Below are 18,802 nucleotides of genomic sequence, written 5' to 3'. Positions count from 1 at the left end.
TGCAGCGCTGCATTGATTAAACCACATCCACCGGTCCAGAATTACTTTAGATAATTACCAAACTCATTTTCATTTTCAACCGCAGCTTTCATTTAATTCCATTATCGGTGAAACCCTGATGTAACAGCATTTGTTGAAGTTCACTTTATAAAATTACAAAAGCTACCAGTCATTGCTGACTGTTAAAGTTCTCTCTCTCACACACACACACACACACACACACACACACACACACACACACACACACACACACACACTCAGCAGGGGTTAGATCTTATGCTCCACACTGAATTGTTATGTTTCCCTCTCTGCTCTTGTGTATTTGTGGGCAAACTGTTTTGCAGGGAAGTTGACACCTGGTGTTCATAACAACTGATCCTCCATTCACTCCGCAGTGGGAAATCCTCTCTCCAAATGTCTCCTGCTTCATCGTCACTTTTCTACCATCTGCTCCCACCAGGATGTCATTTCTAGCAGGTCTGGGTGTTTCTAAGCAGGAGCTAAGATGTGCAGCATCACACAGGGATCCGGTTTACAGCCAAAACCACTTCTGAGTATAGATTTTTTTTTTTTTTTTATAAGAATGAAATTCAATGTAAACACTACGGACACAATATTTGATAATAACTTTATTACTGATATTGTTATAAGTGAGGTTTGTTTTATTTGCGGAGCCTATTTTATTTATCATTAAGACACCCAGTGAATTATATTCTACTAGTGAATTTTAATTTATCTTTTTTAATTGTTTTTTTTCAAATTCTAATTGGATTTTATTCATGTTTTATACTTTTTAGAACCATTTTTAAGAAAAGTCTTTCAAATGTATTATATTATTATTATTAGTAGTAGTATGCTGATTAGATGTAAAGCATCTAGCTTCTCAAATCTGGCCACAATTTGTAGTTTTTTTTTTAATTTTAGGAAATTACAATTAAGACATTTTCACTGTTTTCTGATATATTTTTTATTATTTATATGTATCATAGACAACAACTGCATCCATTGAGTAAATAATTGGGCGTGTTGAAGACATTTCTAACACGTGACTGATATGCACGTGATATGATAACGCTCCAGAGATGTCCGTGTTGTGTGTGAACGTGTCTGAGCGAAGGATCTCCTGTTGCGTCGCATATTTGGTTTTGAAAATTCTCAAAGAAAAGCTGGTGGTGTTTGAAAATGTCTGGAGTAACAAGTGGATGCAACATTAACGACTGTAAGATTTTTTTTCGAGTTACTCTTGAAATACAGTTTCATCAGCACTGTAAGTCAAAGGCAGTGATTTACAAATCTTCCACTTTCATTTGGCTGCAGATCCTCAGTGTGAATCTACATTATTCAGGGGCAAAGAAGAAGAGTGGAGAGAGCGCTAAGTGAACACAGCTCACAGATAAAACTTGCTAAAGCAACGTTCAGTGTTTGCTTGGAAACATCACAGTGAAATCAATACTACAGATACAACTTAAATCTTTTCAGTCTCTTCTTAAAAACATACTTTTATTCTTTTAACCTTTCTTTTAATTTACTGTATTTTATTGAGCATTTTACACGACACTGGTATTTATACACTAATTGATTTTACCTGCTTTCTTCTAAACCAGATGTTTTAATGACCTGTTTGTTTTTAACTTGCTGCCTTTGCAACATATGTTTTGAAAAATGCCCTAAAAATAAAGATTATTATCATTATGATAAAAGATGATTATTATATTATTGCTTCATTCAAATGATTAATTCCAGAGAGACAGTGAAGGAGACACAGACTGAGGTGGTTTCATCTCCAACAATTAGTGAGATCAAGAGAATTAAGAGAGCGTGATATCGGTGGATTTTTCCATGGCATCCAAACGTGGCAGCAGATGATGACACACTGAGGACAGATACTGTACCGCACGCACACACACACACACACACACACACTCACCAGGCCTGAGGTTTCCTCTTGAGCAGGCCCTGTCTCCTCCACTGTGAGTGGGGGCTGAGATGATAGGTCAGCTGACGACAAACCTTTTCCATCGCCCCAAGAGAGTCGCCCTCCTATTGGACACACAGACAAAGACACAGACAGACAAACAATCAGCTCAATTACTGTGAAGTGAAGACAAAAACCAACAGAGCAAATTAGACTTGATTCATTTCTGTGTTGGCCCGAGAAGTGATTTTCTGTTCGTCTACATCAGCCGGCTGCCACGTAGCGCTCGTTAGCTCGGCAACCTGAAGTGTCTTTTTATAAACACGTCTGATTAGCACATGTGGTAACAAGTCTACAGAGGTGTCCTGCTTCCACTCTAAACATTAAGTGTGATTGGGTGTAGTCATCACGTTAGTGTGCTCATGAGGGAGAAAGCAATGGATTCAGCCATAATGAATTAAATGATTTGGACTGAATCAAAGGATTGGTCGTGGTACTGGTCTGTCACTAAGTAGACTGTCTGACTGCGTGCACCCTGCACGTGCTCTTGCATGACCAGAGTTTTCAGCTGGAGACACAGTCATCGTTGAATCAAGGACGATAGCCAGACGTTAAAGTCGAGGGTCGATGGGAGGGGGTGGGGTGTATCAGTTTTCATTTTCCAGTGTTTTCCAGTGTCCACCTACTGAGTCCATGTTAGAGTCGCAGAAATGTTTCTCAGGAGAAATAAATCTGAGTTTAAGGAAAAATAAAAATCGTGACATTGCTTCCAGCTGCAGGTGTTTTTAGAGAAGCTGAAGTAAACCCCATGCATGCTAGCTAGTTAGCAAGATAAAGAGTCGGAGGGTTTCATAACCGCAGCTCTATTGATCTGCTGAGTGCATTTGACCTTTTTTCCACTTTGGACCAAAGGTGTGTGCTTTGACCTGAGCTCAGTCATTCAGCACAGAAACAGATCATCCGACCATGCAGGCATGTATTTCATATACAGCAAAATGTGTGTAACAATTTTTGGAGATTATGAGAATAAAGTCATCGTAATCGATATACATCGATTAGAGGATTTGAGGACCAACGGAGCAAAGAACTGCAAACACACCTTCTGTCAACATCTGGTTTCTATAACAACAGGACACAAATAAATACAGGACAGCGAGGCGGGGGAACTCAGCACAACATGGTGTGTTGATGAGCGGTGTCCACTAGTGCTCCCTATTTACCACCTGATATTGCAATCACATTTCAGAAACAGCTGCCAGATAACTGACACGTGTATGAATGTTTGCTGTGTGTGTGTGTGTGTGTGTGTGTGTGTTTACTCTTTGAAATAATAAACGGCAGAAGTTGGAAACTGAAGCAGAAAAACAATTTTCTTGCAGACAGTGTTTATTGAAAGTCAGTGATTTGACACTCAGATGGAAGCTGTTCAGATGTTCCTCCACTTCTTCTGCTGCCAAATCACTTCTTTCGTTTTTCCAGTGAGATGAAGTGATAGTGATTCCCGTAGAGAGGCTGCGAAGATGTTCTCGTACATGTTCTTGTAAATGTAAGTGAGTGCTTAGATGTTTCAGAGGACGTACAGTGTTCGTGGCGTAAATTCACATTTGCAGATTCAGAGTGAAAGAACTCGTTTTGATCAGTTTGTGTGATGATACTCGACTCTGCTGCTGGAACGTCTTCATTTGAATCAATATGAATTCAGTATTTATCAATACTTAAAGGTGCAGTGATCCGTGTTTTAACATCATCAGCCCCTGAAGTGACTGTGATGTGTGAGGCGAGGTGTCACTCACAGATACAAACCCATGAAAACATCACTGATATGAGTTTTAGCATCGTTCAGCAGAATGGTTTGCAGTTTTCCACTTCACTGTTTTGACTTTCATGTGTTGTGTTGCTTTGACAACCAAGTGGAACTTCTTCTCCACTCGTTGAACGCTCATAAAACCTGACCTGACAGATGGTTTATTTTGAAATACCAACTCCAGGATTTGCATAATGGTACCGAATGGAAACACATTCATTTGCATTTTATTTTATTGATTCCCTCTAAATCGTGCACAAGTCTGCAGGACTTTTGAAAAGAAACATAACTAATGTGCACTTGTAAATGTCCTGTCGCACGGTGTCTCTCTGCTGTTGGACAGCTCCAGTTGTCTTTTACAGGATGAGACAGTCCCTCGACTCCTGGGCTGATGAAAACCTTTTAGAGGACATTGGATAGACTCAAATATGCACGTCGAAGCTAAAAGCTAAAAATACGGTGGCCTACTTTCAAAAGCATTGACATTTTGGAGCTGCAAGGTTTTCGTCACACGGACGTATTTTATTAGTTTGCACCAGTCATATTTTAAAGGTCAACACCCAATCAATGTGTGATGTTGTTAAAGCATCAATTAGCCATAAACCGCTGTGGCTCTTTTTTTTATCTGTGTGGCTCGAGTTGAGACGTATTGATGTTGTGCTTTGTTCCGACACTCTTGGTAATGTACAGCAGGAGTGGTCGTATCATGTCAATAAAGCTGCAGGAATTGAATTGTGCTGGAATAAATGAGAGCGTGCGTTCGGGTCGAAGAGAACAACAGCAGCAGCAGCATCTGGCCTGAGCCTCGTGGCTTCAGTGTGGCATTTTCTACATTTCACTGCATCCAGCTCTCACTCTTCCTCTTTACTGCTCTCGCTTTCACTCTCTCCATTTCTGCCTAACTTGGTTTTTCGTCTTCGTTTTCTGTTTCTCTCTCTCGCTCTCTCTCCTTACATTATTGACACAGAACGCATCTATGAATCTTTACAGTCTCTGGAGAGCTGATAACCTCATTCTCCTCTCATCCTCTTCATCCATCTCCCTCTCTCTTATTCGTCTGTCTGCTCCTTCCCCTCAGGCTACAGGCTGCTGATAAGGGTTGTTTGTTAGGGAACAATTAAGCCACATTCAGACATGAACTCCAGTAAATAAATACTTTACTCTTTAATGTTCAGATAACGTGCGTTTCATCAAGACTACTGTTGAAATGAGACCAGAAGTAGAATTATCTTGAGGTTTGAAAAAGGAAAAGACAAAAATTCCTTGATTCCTATAAGAGAGAGTTTGGACGAAGGTCTGAATCAATTTAAATATGTGCCTGCACTAAAAACCTATGACTTATATATGTCATGTTGTCAATTCTGAGTTTGTATTCTTTTTGAATAAAGTACATGGAACAAAAAACAATCTTTCTGTTTGAACTGGTTCCTTTCATTAATTTGTGTTGCCACTCTAATATCATTATGGTATTATTAGATATACGTTATATCTTTGGAGGTGAAGACTGTAAACCTGGGCAACTGCATTTCTGGAGACACCAGTGAGGCTTCTGCTTCTTTTTCTTCTTCTATTGTTTAATTCTGCCTGAGCTTCCTGCCATTTGTCAAAAAAATGTGAACTATCCATCTTGAAGACAGACGACCTGTCAACGAATCTCCTCCTCCTCCTGATGGTTCAGTCAGTAGAATATCTAGAGTTTTACTGTGGCGCTTTGTTTTCAGTCAGTGTCGCAATGTCGGTGTTGTGTCAGTCTACAGTTCCTTCAAAACAGATATGAAGGAACAATTTTCAGAAAACATGATTCAGGCGTGAAAGTGTTAAAAACGGTTGAAGGTCACTGATAGCTTTGGTAAATGAGAGACAGGAGCACATTTGTCCACTGTTTGTCTGTCCCCTCCTATGTTCCTCTCCATTTGTTATCCTCAGACCTGTTTCACTTCATTTAGCACTTTGAGACGGATCAGAGAAACTGACAGCAAAGACGAAGTGTCGGAGAGGAGGGGCTGTGTGTGTGTGTGTGTGTGTGTGTGAGTGTGTGTGCTTGTTTAATGAGCAATACTGGCAAGCTATCGATTAGTCATAAATCACTTCTGCTTTAGTGCCAGACACCTAGACAACACACACACGCACACGCACACACACACACACACACGTACACACACACACACACACACACACACACACACATTCTGTTCAATTTAAATTGCATTTTGTCATCTATTCCTTCAAAATCTTCACATCTCCTCCAGTAAATGAGATCTGTCTCTTTCGGCGTAGCAACCTCACTGGGTCCAACTCTACCATTGAAGTGAAATATCAATATCAGTTCTGAGTGTGAAAAAAGGAGACTGACGATAAAGACGGAGAGAAACACAGATAAGGCGCAGAAACCGACAGCATGATTCCAGGTTTCAACCAAATCTGAAACAGATTTATAAAAGGAATTGCAGACGGCGACAAACAGAACTGTGATTGTAAATATGTGACATTGAAAAAGGCTTGTCTGTAGTTAATCATTCACTCATGTACTGTTAGACATTATATGCCTGGTTAATACAAATCATTCAATAACAGAAATTCAATAACGTGCTGTACGTCCTGGCAACATGCTGCATACAACGCTGAGTGTTATGAGTCAAACTGTCTTTGTCACAGGCAACCTTATTCCTTCATCTCGAATATAATGAATGGCCATTAATAATTATCTCTTAAATAATGTTTTTTGCAGGATTATGCAGAAACTACTTGACAGATGTTCATGGAACTTGGTGGAAGGATGAGACATGAGCCAAGACGGAACCCATTTAATGTTGGCACAGATCCACACAGAGAGGTGGATTCATTCCTGGATCTTGATCAGAAGACATGTTTCAGGGACTGATATTTATTTGATATGATGAAAATAACACCTTGCACCTCCATCTAATACCCCGACCTGCACATCCTTACTTTCTGCATGAGATTCACTGTGAAGAAAGTCCAGATGAAAGCCACGGGGTTAAATTGTATTGGTCATGGTTAATATGTGAGTTATAAACAAATCTACTTTAAATATCTATTCTCTGAATGTTCCCCTTCATTACCAGACTCCTAATTTTAATAAACTAAACACCCATGCAGTCTTGTACGTGTTGTTAGCTGTATCTAATAAAAATTCCAGGTTATAATTGGAGTGGTCAGTTACATGTGTATTTAGTGTTGGACAGTGGTGACGGACTCTTATCTAACATTTAATGAATGGTCTTATCAGCACACAACACAACACACACACACACACATTTCACATGCGCATCAACCCTGAACTTTTCTTGACATCACCCCGAGCAGCTGAACGTGTGAAAGGAAATGTCAGATTCAGTTCAACCGGACAATGAACAGACTTAAACTTGCCAGCTCCCTGGTACAAAGTCTGTGAAATGTAAATTGAGCAGATTATTGTCCAATGTTCTTGTGACGTTTCCGTCCTCTCTGCTGCGGAGCTTTTGTCCGGCTCTGGTCTCCTGCATGTTCTCCCTCAGTGCTCCTTATCAAAACCATCTCCAGTAAGTGATATTGTGTCTTACGAATAATCTCTGCATGTGTGGAAGGGCAACTCAATGTCACCATGTCCATCCGTCCAGCTAATGTCTTTCACTTATCCAGGCTCAGGTCACAGAGACAGCTGGCTAAGTGAGGTATTACGGACACCCCCCACCTCCCCTGCCACACTTTCCTGCTCTTCCCAGGAGATCCAGAGGCGTTCCCAGATCAGATCCCTCCAGTGAGTTCTGGTTCTGATCTTGGGCCTCCCTCCTCGGCTTTGATTTGAGAGGTCACAGTGACCTTGACCTCTGACCACCAAAATCTAACCAATCACGCTCGAGTCCAAGTGAATATTTCTACCAATATGAAGAAAATTGCCACAAGTTATTCTTGAGAAATCTCACTCACGGACAATCCCAAAAACCTCATGCCTCCGGCACAGAGGCATAAAAATATAAAAAAGGGTGGAGACACGGACAGATGGAGGGATGCATGGATCACAATTCACAGCTGCAGAAGAGAGACAGAGGAGGTATGAGATGGAAAGAATGACGAGGTGAAACAAAGGGAGCGGCAGAGGGAGAATCACAGAGAAGACAGAGAGAGAATCACATCAGCTGCAGTTACAAAGCTTTCAGCTGGTGTAAGTATAGATTCACAAGCCACCCTGCTTAGCTTGAGTCACACAGCAGTGAATAGACCTTTCACTCTCTCTGCAGTATGTAGGCTGCTGTGTGTGTGTGTGTGTGTGTGTGTGTGTGTGTCTGTGTGTGTGTGTGTGTGTGTGTGTGTGTGTGTGTGTGAGCTGGAATCTTCTCTACAAAAACTAACCATGTTAGCTCTGACTTGGCTTCTGCCCCTTTTCATCAGATCTTGCTGTAAAGTGAAAGTGATTCAACAGGTTTGGTCAAACAGGAAACTACAGAGGAAGTCAGCATTGAAGTATCTCCTGCATAACAATAAGAATAAAACACTTTCAAAGAACAGTAACAAGGTGGTTTACATGTCAAAAATAATAAATAAGAAACTGAAAGACCACAAAGCAACAGAGCAAAAAATAAATAAATAAATATAGATGAGAAAAGAGTAAAAACAAGATAAAATAAAATCCAAGTGATGATGGATTCAGCCAATTGCAGATTTAATAGGTGGCTGCAGATCATGTAGGCGATGATGACAGGACGTACGCTCCCTAAATTACAATCTGAACCCAAAACTTACCGGATCAAATGTCAACAATCACATGAACTTGGGCCCTAACTTTCCATTTGTGAAAAACCCCTGAAACGTAAGAGACTGAAAGAGGACACAGTGATTGTTGCATATGATCCAAAACAACATGTGCAGTGTCTCCAACAAAGACAGTAGCAGTCTGTAGGGCCTTCTCCACATTCTATATGAAACAACACAGTGGCCAGTGGAGGTGAAGGAAACTTTGCAGAAGACACTGTGAATGTTGTGTTTGGGGGCAAAACAACATCCTTGAAAAATGTCTCCTCTGCACAAATGCAGTGGCATCAGCTGCCTGGGGCGGGAGCATGCTCCTGTATGTGTGCTGCATGTTAGGTGTCCCTGAAAGCACCATTTGTGCTTAATGGAAAATTCGCTGCGTGGAGGGACGTCATTAACCAGTGTGCATGTAAGGGTTTGCTGTCCTCAGGGCCGCTGTCTTGAATGAGATGTTAGTTTGAAAAGATGAATGGAACTTGATAAATTTGATTCACTCACTCGCTTTTCTATACCATCATTTGATTTTTAAAGTAATTTTGACTTTATAGTCCCAAATGTCCCTGGGTCTCTTGAATGGCGCTGTATAAATTCAAGTTATTACATTTTTTATTAGATTAAATGAACAATTCTGGACTTAATACCAAGAGTGAAATATCTGTAATAAATTGGAGGGCCCATATTTTGGCCATTTCTATACACTAATGCTATAACACTAATTATTTGTGTCACTGCTGCAGCTTCTCTTTTCTCCCTCTGTGTGAAACGCTGCATTTTAGCTCTTTAGCCCAGCTCGGAGAAAGACTAGCATGTTCTAATTGGTCGGTGTTGGAAATGTCATGTCCATGTCCCACAGTCTTCCTGATCAGCTGTAAACACAGCTGTATCCATGGTAACAAAGGCACCAGTTCTGCCGGACCAATTTGAGCCAAAGTAGCCTGAGGGCAGGAAGGTCACATGATTCTTGGCGACATTAATGTTTTATGTATTTAAAAAAAAAAAAAGAAGGCAGAAATGTATAGGAGGCTCAGGCCCTATGGCTGAAAATAACTGACGATGAATTTTGCAAAATGTTTTTATAGCCTGAAACTTAACTACTGCTCTGATAACACTCACTGTACATGATTTGCACAGCACCAAGCGACTGACAGAGGTAGATGTTAGTTAATGAGGACAGTGTGACAGTGTGACAGTGTGAGAGTGGATTTATATATGGTGACATATATGTCAAGAGAAAGCTAATGTTGCTCCATCTACAATAAAACAGGCTCATATTTATACTTTAGAATACTGGAAGTCAGTATTGTGTTTAACTTCCCCCTCGGGGGCCTAATACATGAATATATTATAAGTAAATTAATTATATCAAAGTTTTAATATAATGTAATATCACAGGTCAAAATGCTGCCTGCCATTATTTCACTAATGGCCAAACAAAACAAAAAGTATCGTCAATGTCAAAACATGTTCATTTCTTCACATTTAATAACAATGCCTTCCAAAATTACAGGACTCATTAAATTAGGTTACTGACAAGAGGCTGTAAAGTTGTTGTTTAAAAGAAAAGAGAGGTTGTAGGGCTGAGTGATACAGTCAGAATTAATATCAAGACAAATACATCTTAGCACGCGGCTAGCTAATCCAGGGAACACCCAAAGAATTGAGCCTTCAGCGCCGATCACAGCTGTAAATCAGGACAAAGTGTTCCTGACTGAAATGTCCGAATAACGCGTCGCACAAACTGGACTCCTGCACGGGTGATTTAGAAAAAAAGAGGCATGACATTCATAGATAAGATTAAATGTGAGTTCATCAGAAGCAAAGAGGGGAAGCCTGAAATATCTTTCATACCAGGAGAGTAAGAGAGAACAGTGATCGAATGTGTGAGGATGGATGGAGCAGAACGGAGGAAATAACACCTCTCTCCCTCTGCCTCCTCCTCCACTTCTTCCCTTGTTGCTTTTTTCTCTGCACATAACAACACCCCCTCTGGTGTTTCTTTCATTCCTGCCCTGCTCCCCTCAGCCTCGCTCCGCTCACCTATCATGAAATGTACACACAGCCCTCGTCTTCAACATTCCCTGCAGCTTCTGTGTGACGAGAGTCGCATAACGAGGCCTGCACGTCGATAACAACTCATTTTCCAGCTCTCATTTAGCAGAATAAGGCAAAACAAACCTGGTTTTTTATTATCTAAAAATTAAAACGATTTAATCAGCGTACAAGTACGTTTTCATTTGGCTGCCTGAAATTTCTTTGGTCTTAATCTTGTCGTCAAAATGTATATTATTTTTCCTTTTTTCACTTTCTGTAGTCTGGGTTTGTCTACAAAAGCTAAAGAGATGTCAGGCTAATTACTATCTGTATAACTTTAGTCTAATTTGATTCAGAATCACCTGATTAATAAAATGTCAGATGACATTAACGTAGTTCTTTTCCTTCAGCTCACATCTACAAGAAGATTTATTTTTGACCACTCACCGACAAGAATCTGCACTTGTACCAAAGCTACAGAGAGTTGACAGCAAATGATTGACAATGTTATATCAACACCATCTTACATTTCTACAAATGTCGGTGTGTGAACCCCCATATATATATATTTATACAGATATTTATATATTTTTGGCAATTTAAATTCAATCTTTATTTGTACTGCGCCAAATCACAACATATATTGTCTTAAGTCACTTTAAGGTCGAGACCTTGCAACGTTATTATTTGGATAATCTCATTTTCAGTGAGGTTGTGGTTGAATTTCGTTTCGTAAACCTGTTGCTCAGAGATCTCGTTAACAAATGCTAAATGGTGCTCATTAGTGCAGCGGGGTCACGTTGCTAAATTGACCCGAGATCAATCAATTTCTTTCACTAATTAGGAAGACATGATGGATTAGCTCGACATCCTGCATTTAAAAGCTAAAGTTCATGTTGAACAACGTGTTTTGATCATAGTTTTTGTTAAGATTAACATTGCATGTGCTTCATCTCTTTCTTTCTTTTTTCACAGGAGTTAAATTTGTCAAATTTTGAACCAATTACTTTAATGATACTGACGAAGCCTGTGTCTCCAGCATCCTGTTCTCACAGGAAATGCATCTAATTCAGGATTCAAGATGGTGATTCATGAGGTCCCGGTGAGGTCAGAGGAAAACTGTGTTTATATTACAAGAATGAATTTATCCACAAAAAGTGTTTGATTATTTGAGGCAGGAAGGAAAAACATAGAAACTGTGAAACTGTTTCTCAGACATAAAAGACTTTTGACACCGAAGCATTTTAACAGAACCATCAGTGGGAGAAGCAGCAGCTCAATAGAAATCAAGACACTGCAACTAAACATCAGGTCTTTTAATTCCTCTCTTAATCTCCTTCACTCCTTCCTCCATGCATTTTTCATCCAGCATGGCTGCTGTCACACTTTCTCTCCCTCCCTCCCTCCTTCAGTGACATACAGGAATACATGAATGAACAAATAGCAACAGCTCTTCTCCTGTTACGTAACAGTGTCGGACAAAACCGTCCAGAGATCATCTGATAGCAGCAACACAGGGAATCCCATCAGTCTGTGTTTGTGTTTTGTGTAATCAGTGTTTATTCTCTGTTTTTTTTTTTGTGTGTTTTTTTTTTACGAGTGTGTGAATGTGTGTCTTACCGTCTTGGGGCAGTGGACATATCGTGCCAGGCTGATAATCAGGTCATGTGTGATGGGGTCAACCAGGTTTCTGAAGCTGGCGTAGCGGTACAACACGTCATCCAGGGATGTTGACTCCATGCCCAAGTCCTACACACACACACACACACACACACATTAAATAAGACCATCTTACCCTCACTTATGCAACTGTACATACAGTACTTATATAAGCACTCATATAGACAAGGCAGTCAAAGCTACATTTCATACACATGGGAGAACTCAATGGGCTTTCATTAAAATGAAAAGACTGAAGAGCGAGAAGAGAATTCAACAGCAAACATAAAATGTTAATTGTTGATAACATCATGTATCTTTAACTTTGAAAGATATTCAGTATTCCCTCATAGGAACATGAGCTTTAATATATTCCATGATGCTTTGTAAATCCACTGACCTCCTACAGCATTAAATTAAAGTGTGTGTGTGTGTGTGTGTGTGTATTAAATGCATTTCGGTCTGTAGGTAAGAGTGTCTGCAAATATATGTTTGTATGTTTGGGGAATTCAGAGGAACTTAAGTGGCAACAGGGCCTATGATTAGAGAGAGAGACAGATAGAGAGAGCGATAGAGAGACAGACAGAGAGCGAGAGAGAGACAGACAGAGAGATGCTCGCTCTCCTACAGAAAGGTATGACTCACTGATGTTTTCATGCTGTCTATTGTTCTGTGTGGGAGGGGCAGTAAATTATCACAGCATTGACTGGCGGACACAAACACACACACACACTAATCAGCTGCCGTATGTTCAGATGAGATTGATATTAATAGCAACATGGTGGATGAGAGAAACCTTTGATTAGTGCATCAACAGGTGTATCGACAGACCCCTTCTCATTTTGCACAATTTAATACTGTGCTGTACATTTAATTGGACATTTCTGCCAATTTGTGTCCATCAATCTCCTTTCAATAACTAATAATGAGCGTAAATGTTCTTAAAAATCCTAAATTTACATTAAGGAATGGACGAATGCATTCAAATACAGTGAGGTTGTTGAAACCCAGAGTCTATACCGGGGCAATGGTTGATCATTCAATCAGACAATGACCTGAAGCACAAACTGCAATGAGGACACATCAGAGAAAAACCCAGACTTAGGAACAAGGCATGAAACTGCCCAGAAATCCAGGCATGCAAACCTTATCGATTTTAAGGTGAGTATGACTAAATATTAAAGAAAGGGTCTGAATACTTTTGTTAATTAGAGATTTCAGTTTTTAATTTAGTAATTTGGGTAATTGAAAGATTGGTTGAGCAAAAAAGCAGCTTCATCCATTTACAATCAGAGCTTCAACACAATGAAGCAAAAGCTCTGTATGTAATTATGCAGAATCTGTAGGAAGGGGTCAAACGTTTGGTGCTTTCAGGTTTCTGTTTCCAGTTTGACCAATCGTGTTTGAGCAGGCTTTGTTCGTCCGCAGGTAAACAGTCTGTGTGGAGAGCAAAAGCAGTGGAACACAATGATGACACAGTGCATCTACTATCAGCTTTTTAATTAATCTGCATTCATATGCAGATAGCTGTTAGTGGAGATTAGCCGAAATGTCGCCTGGACCTAAAACACCTACGGAAAGTATCATTGTTTGTGTTTTATGTGGAGAAACGTTTGACTCGTGTTGACTAGTTGCAGTGTGGAGCTAACGAAGACAGCCTTGGCCTGGATATCTGCTTTCAACACAAGCTCTAAAATATGGCCGTTATCCCTTGAGGTCAATTCGCTGTGAGACGACAGCGGATGGGTTTGGAGACAGAGGTAGAGCAGTTAGCCAGAAGTGCTCCCCCCCCTGCTTCCTGTCTTTATGCTAAGCTAAAGCTAACCAGTTGCATTCGAGAGCATACCGACATGAAAGTGGTTTTCATTCACAGCAAAAGATTTAAAACCAATCTACTAAAATAATTGATGAGAATTTGCATTTATAATTCTTTGAAAAAAACCTACACCTTTCCTGAGTAGCCACATGCATGTCCAGTATGAAAGGAGTGTGTGTGTGTGTGTGTGTGTGTGTGTGTGTGTGTGTGTGTGTGTGTGTGTGTGTGTGTGTCAGAGGAGCACACAACGTGTTTTTCATCATAGGATTTTAAGGGGCGATGCAAATAGCTCATCCCTGAAGGAAATGTGAACCTGAGCCTGTAAGTTTTACAAAACACAATCAGCATTTCCACGACAGAGTGCTGACGCTGTGTTTGGGGGGAGGGGGGGGGCACTAATCATTAAAAATGGGATAAATTGAAACAGTAGCAAGACAAATTGCTGGAGCCACCCTCCGAAAAAAGCCTAACATTATTAACGGCGGACCCTCATGAAATATACATGACCAAAACGACCAAATAAAAATGCACAGTCTACTTCCTCGAACTCTGAGGGGATTGAGGTTTGAGTGCAAACACATGCACACAGAACCATTTGTGCTGAGAGGAAAACACTGCAGACATTTCTTTCATTAGGAAGCACCACCCACACTAATTAGAAGCGGTCAGCATCAAAGCTGTGCTCGGAACGCGGCTGAACGTGGACAAAGACGGAGCTGGAGACACATATGGATCAAACAATCGATCAAGTGCAGGTCCTTTGGTATAATAGGGAGCGGCAACATGCTAAGGAGAACCCATATATAAAAATGATGTTGACCTTTAACAAAGATCACATACTGACAATGATGATGGAGGCTATACAATCATACGTGAATAAGAAAGTCTTTATATCGAAGGTCTGAGGGAGAAACTACTGCAGCTTTTACTTTAATACATTTCTTTTCACAAATTGTTGCTTTATTAAAGAGCCGTGTGCAGCCACTCATGTGCGTATGTTATTCAGGCTGATGAGACCTCCTCCCAGGGCTGAAGCTCGGTGGAGAAACACTGGGACACCAAACAACATGTACTGATCACAGTGGAACTCAGACAGCTGGACACTTCATGGCGGTACCATAATTATCTTGTCTGGAGCATATGTCCAAAAACATCACAACTCGTCATAGAATCAAAAGCACAGATACAATTAATGACGTTCGTGTTCGTGGTATATTCCCTGTGTATCCTCAACATCGTGATATTTAAAAATCACCGGTCCACCTGTCGCTCTGCTTGCTCTGCTATGACACGCAGGTTTCCTGTGCCTGTGTCGTTTAAGTGTTTTGTTTACAGTTTACACGTGTCATATAATGCTAGTCTATAGGGAGAAGCCTTTTAGCTGGGGTACTATGGTGGCCATCAACAGGTAGTAAGACTGTAGATCTCTTAATGTGTGATTGTTAACACTAAGATTTACAAAAGGAACAATTTTCCTGCATCTGCAATACAATACACTTGGCCCTACCCTTCGTTTAGCACATGGCTGCGATCTATCAAAAATAACAACGGTTGAGTAAATAATCCAATTTATATACAAACCACACACATGAACAACTAAAGAAAATTTAAGTGTCATTTTATTTTATTGACTATAAAATATTCAGTGCAGATAAACCAGGTAGGATGAATAATAAGTGCATCAAGGTTTTGAGCTATGGTCAAAAACAACAGTGCCTGAGGCCCAGACTAATGGCAGCTTCAGTCTTAAAATATTAATGCGACCACAACACAACCGCCTCTCATTTTGTGACAAACGCTGGTCACACACCAGTGGATGAGTTAAAATTGCTGAGGGAAGGACTCAGCATGAATTTACAGCTGACGGAGGTTTCCACAGACACTGATGGTTTAAGTTCTGCGATCAGTTTCGAGGCAGCCCAGGGGGAAGTGGTGAAGAGATGCTAGCTTTGGTTTCAAGTTAATTAATGGGCGGTGATTAAGAAGGTGGCCTTCCCATTAGCTCTTAACGGAGCTCCTGTGTGATTAATCAAGGTCTGTGTAGTCTGAGCTCTCCGGTCATCGCCATGGTTTCCAAGGAACGGAGAGGAGAACATGGGAACTACAGAAAAAACGCCCTCTCTGTCTTTCAAACACTAACAGACATTTCTCCTCCTTTTCTGTCATTTCCTCCTTTCTCCCCCAAAGTACTCTCTTCTATTGCCTCTGCAATCATTCATCACTTCTTCCTCTCTCCTTTTCCTCCTCTTCTCACAGATTTTTCCCCCTCTCCACTCTCTCTCTCTCTCTTTTTCCTCAGTAATTGTCTTTATCCAATTCATCTGGTGATGGTCTTGCCGTCCTGTACTGTTCTGCCAGGGTACAAACCTGTGAATAATGGTTATGTCACCGGTGCTTGTTCAGTTTTGTCGTCATGACCCAGCATGGAAACTTGTCATCATCTTGAGTGCGTTGGAGCCTTTGAAATAGCACCTTCTCTGTCCGTCCTCCATCCTCCGGCCTCCTGCGGCGTCGGGGCCTCCATCTCTTCGCTTATAAAGAATAAAGAATCCACGCCTATCCTTCAATCTGAGAAATCACATGTGTATCCACACATTGCTAACTTTGACCCAATTGAAGAGCATCATGCTAGTGGATGTTTCATCTTCTTTAATCCTCAGCTCCACAAACAGCAGCAAGAAAAAAAAAATCCTTCAGAGGTCGGAGGGGCTTGACCTCAGCCTACTGCCCGACGGATCATAGACAAACCATGTGACCTGCTGTGTACACCACCGTACCTTCTCTCTTGTAGTGATACCGCTCAGGGCTTAAATAACACTGTCAACGTCATCATATGAAGAATGGGCGTGCTGATGGAGCAGTGAGATGTTGTGAAGTTTGTAAATCGTTTACAAGTCACTTAATGACAGCAGGAGTAGTTCATTAAATGCTAATGGACGCTCACTGCAATTCTCTGCTGCTTTAGTGGAGACCGGCTGTTAGCAAACAAAGCTTAAATATGTTACACTGAGGTTACGTAAAGAGACACAGCCTGTAGTTGGACAGCTTGAGTTAAAAGCAACAGAGCTCATTCTGTCACCTGGAAACTCCTCGTTAAAAGATGTGCTTTGTTTTTTTAGTACATTTCACTAAATTCTGAAATGTCTCATCTCAATACTCAGAGGTGTGTCTGTCGCATTGAGCGTTGAAAACGGTCAAGTATCTAAATATGAGATCAAATATCTTTCATTCATATATTTTCTTTCGAGAGAAATTAAATTGGGATCCTACCAGCATGAAACAGACAATCAGATGCAAGAGTAACAGTGAGAGCTCAGAAATCAGCAGCAATGATGTGGACGTAAACCATTTTCAGAGAAATTGTTTCCCGTTGGACCAAACATGTTGGTGGAGTTTCAGCTAAGTCCTCCCTAGATTGGCATGATTGAAGCAATGATGACGGATCCACTGGGCTGTTTTGTCTGTTGATCTTTAGTGCTGCTGTCTCTAAAAGTAAATTAGGAACAGGAAGCCTTCAGCTATCAAGCTCCACCTCTGTGGAATCATCTCCCAGTTTCAGTTCAGGAGGCAGACACCCGTGCTGGGCTGAAGAGTTGGTTCAAAACCATCCTTTTGATTAAAGCTACAGTTAGAGCTGGTTCAGGTCTGTCTTGGACCAGCTCTGTAAAAATACCGTAAACATTAATAAACATAAATTCATGTTAAACACTCTCTAACTAATCAATGTGGTAAATAATATTATTTTGGTGACATGCTCTGCTACACGCCTTCTGTCCGTCTTGGGAGAAGCATCCCTCACATCTGAATCGCTCTGATGTTTCTACCTTTCATTCCAAGTTAAAAGGGATTTTTGGTTGTTCTCTTTCCCTCGAGGGTTAAATGCAGAGGATGTTGCACCTTGTTAAACCCTATGACACAAACTGTGATTTGTGAAGATGAGCTACACCAATACAGCTTCCACATACCGACTGCTACAATAACAACAGCAATGGACCCACTCTGCAGATAATCTGACCACCACTTATGATTATAAACTCCACTTCATCCCAACAAACCCCTGTACTTTCAGTAACTTAACTTGTCCACCTAAGTGGATGTGTCCAGAAGGTTGCTATGTATCCAACAGGTACAAACACACAGTAGCTCTTTATTTCATGCGGGATAGTCCATCGCACTCACTCTGTCAATTTCCAGAAGATCCTGTTGCCTCTGGCTTCTGCTCCTCTAGCTTTTTACAGCTGAAGATGTAAAATGAGAAGTAACATTACAGCGGCACTGAAATATTTGCTGTGTCTGCATGCACCACAATGGCAGCCAGAGATGTTTGAGGTGCATTTTTTTACTTTGCAGTTCTTCTTTGAGTGGATACACAGACACAAGAACTGTAGCGATCTTCTAATCGCATTCTTGGGTAGAAGGTGATTAAGTGTTTTTTCCAGAGTGACAGTGTAGAGGATATTTTTGGTTGCAAAGAAGACGGTTGAACTGAACTGTTCCGCAGCACCTTTAACCAACTACAGTGGGAGCTGGTATTGTTTTCACCTTGTGAGTCTGTGCATGTCATCACGGCAACAAGACGAACTATGAACAGATGTTTTTCACAGTGATATTGTCTCAGGTGTGTAGTTGTGAAAAAAAAGGAAGACGCCAGATAGAATCCATCTTGCTAAGCTCAAAGCTTTTTGCTTTTGGCTGAACAACAATGGTTCAGGCAAATTGAGAGAAACGACAGCTCCTCAATAGTTTAGCATGGATGGTGATTACATCATAACTGGAAAGCAGCTCTTGATTGAATGAAGACCAAAGAACATCACTGATGGCTGTT

General features: G+C 40.8%; 1 protein-coding gene across 1 annotated transcript in view; it reads right to left on the bottom strand.

Moving 5' to 3' along the window:
- The window catches only part of lrrc75a (leucine rich repeat containing 75A), a 38,074-nt gene that overhangs the window by 16,163 nt on the left and 3,109 nt on the right, over window positions 1–18,802 (bottom strand). Inside the window, exons 2-3 of the mRNA XM_020094837.2 lie at window positions 12,123–12,251; window positions 1,928–2,040 (exon numbers count right to left, since the gene is read on the bottom strand). Of these exons, the coding sequence (XP_019950396.2) occupies window positions 1,928–2,040; window positions 12,123–12,251 (242 nt within the window). The remainder of the gene's footprint in view (window positions 1–1,927; window positions 2,041–12,122; window positions 12,252–18,802) is intronic.

Source organism: Paralichthys olivaceus, chromosome 11, assembly GCF_024713975.1.
Source record: "Paralichthys olivaceus isolate ysfri-2021 chromosome 11, ASM2471397v2, whole genome shotgun sequence".
NCBI lineage: Eukaryota > Metazoa > Chordata > Actinopteri > Pleuronectiformes > Paralichthyidae > Paralichthys > Paralichthys olivaceus.
The sequence above is the reverse complement of the archived record's forward strand: the minus strand, read 5'-3'. Positions and strand labels throughout refer to the sequence as shown.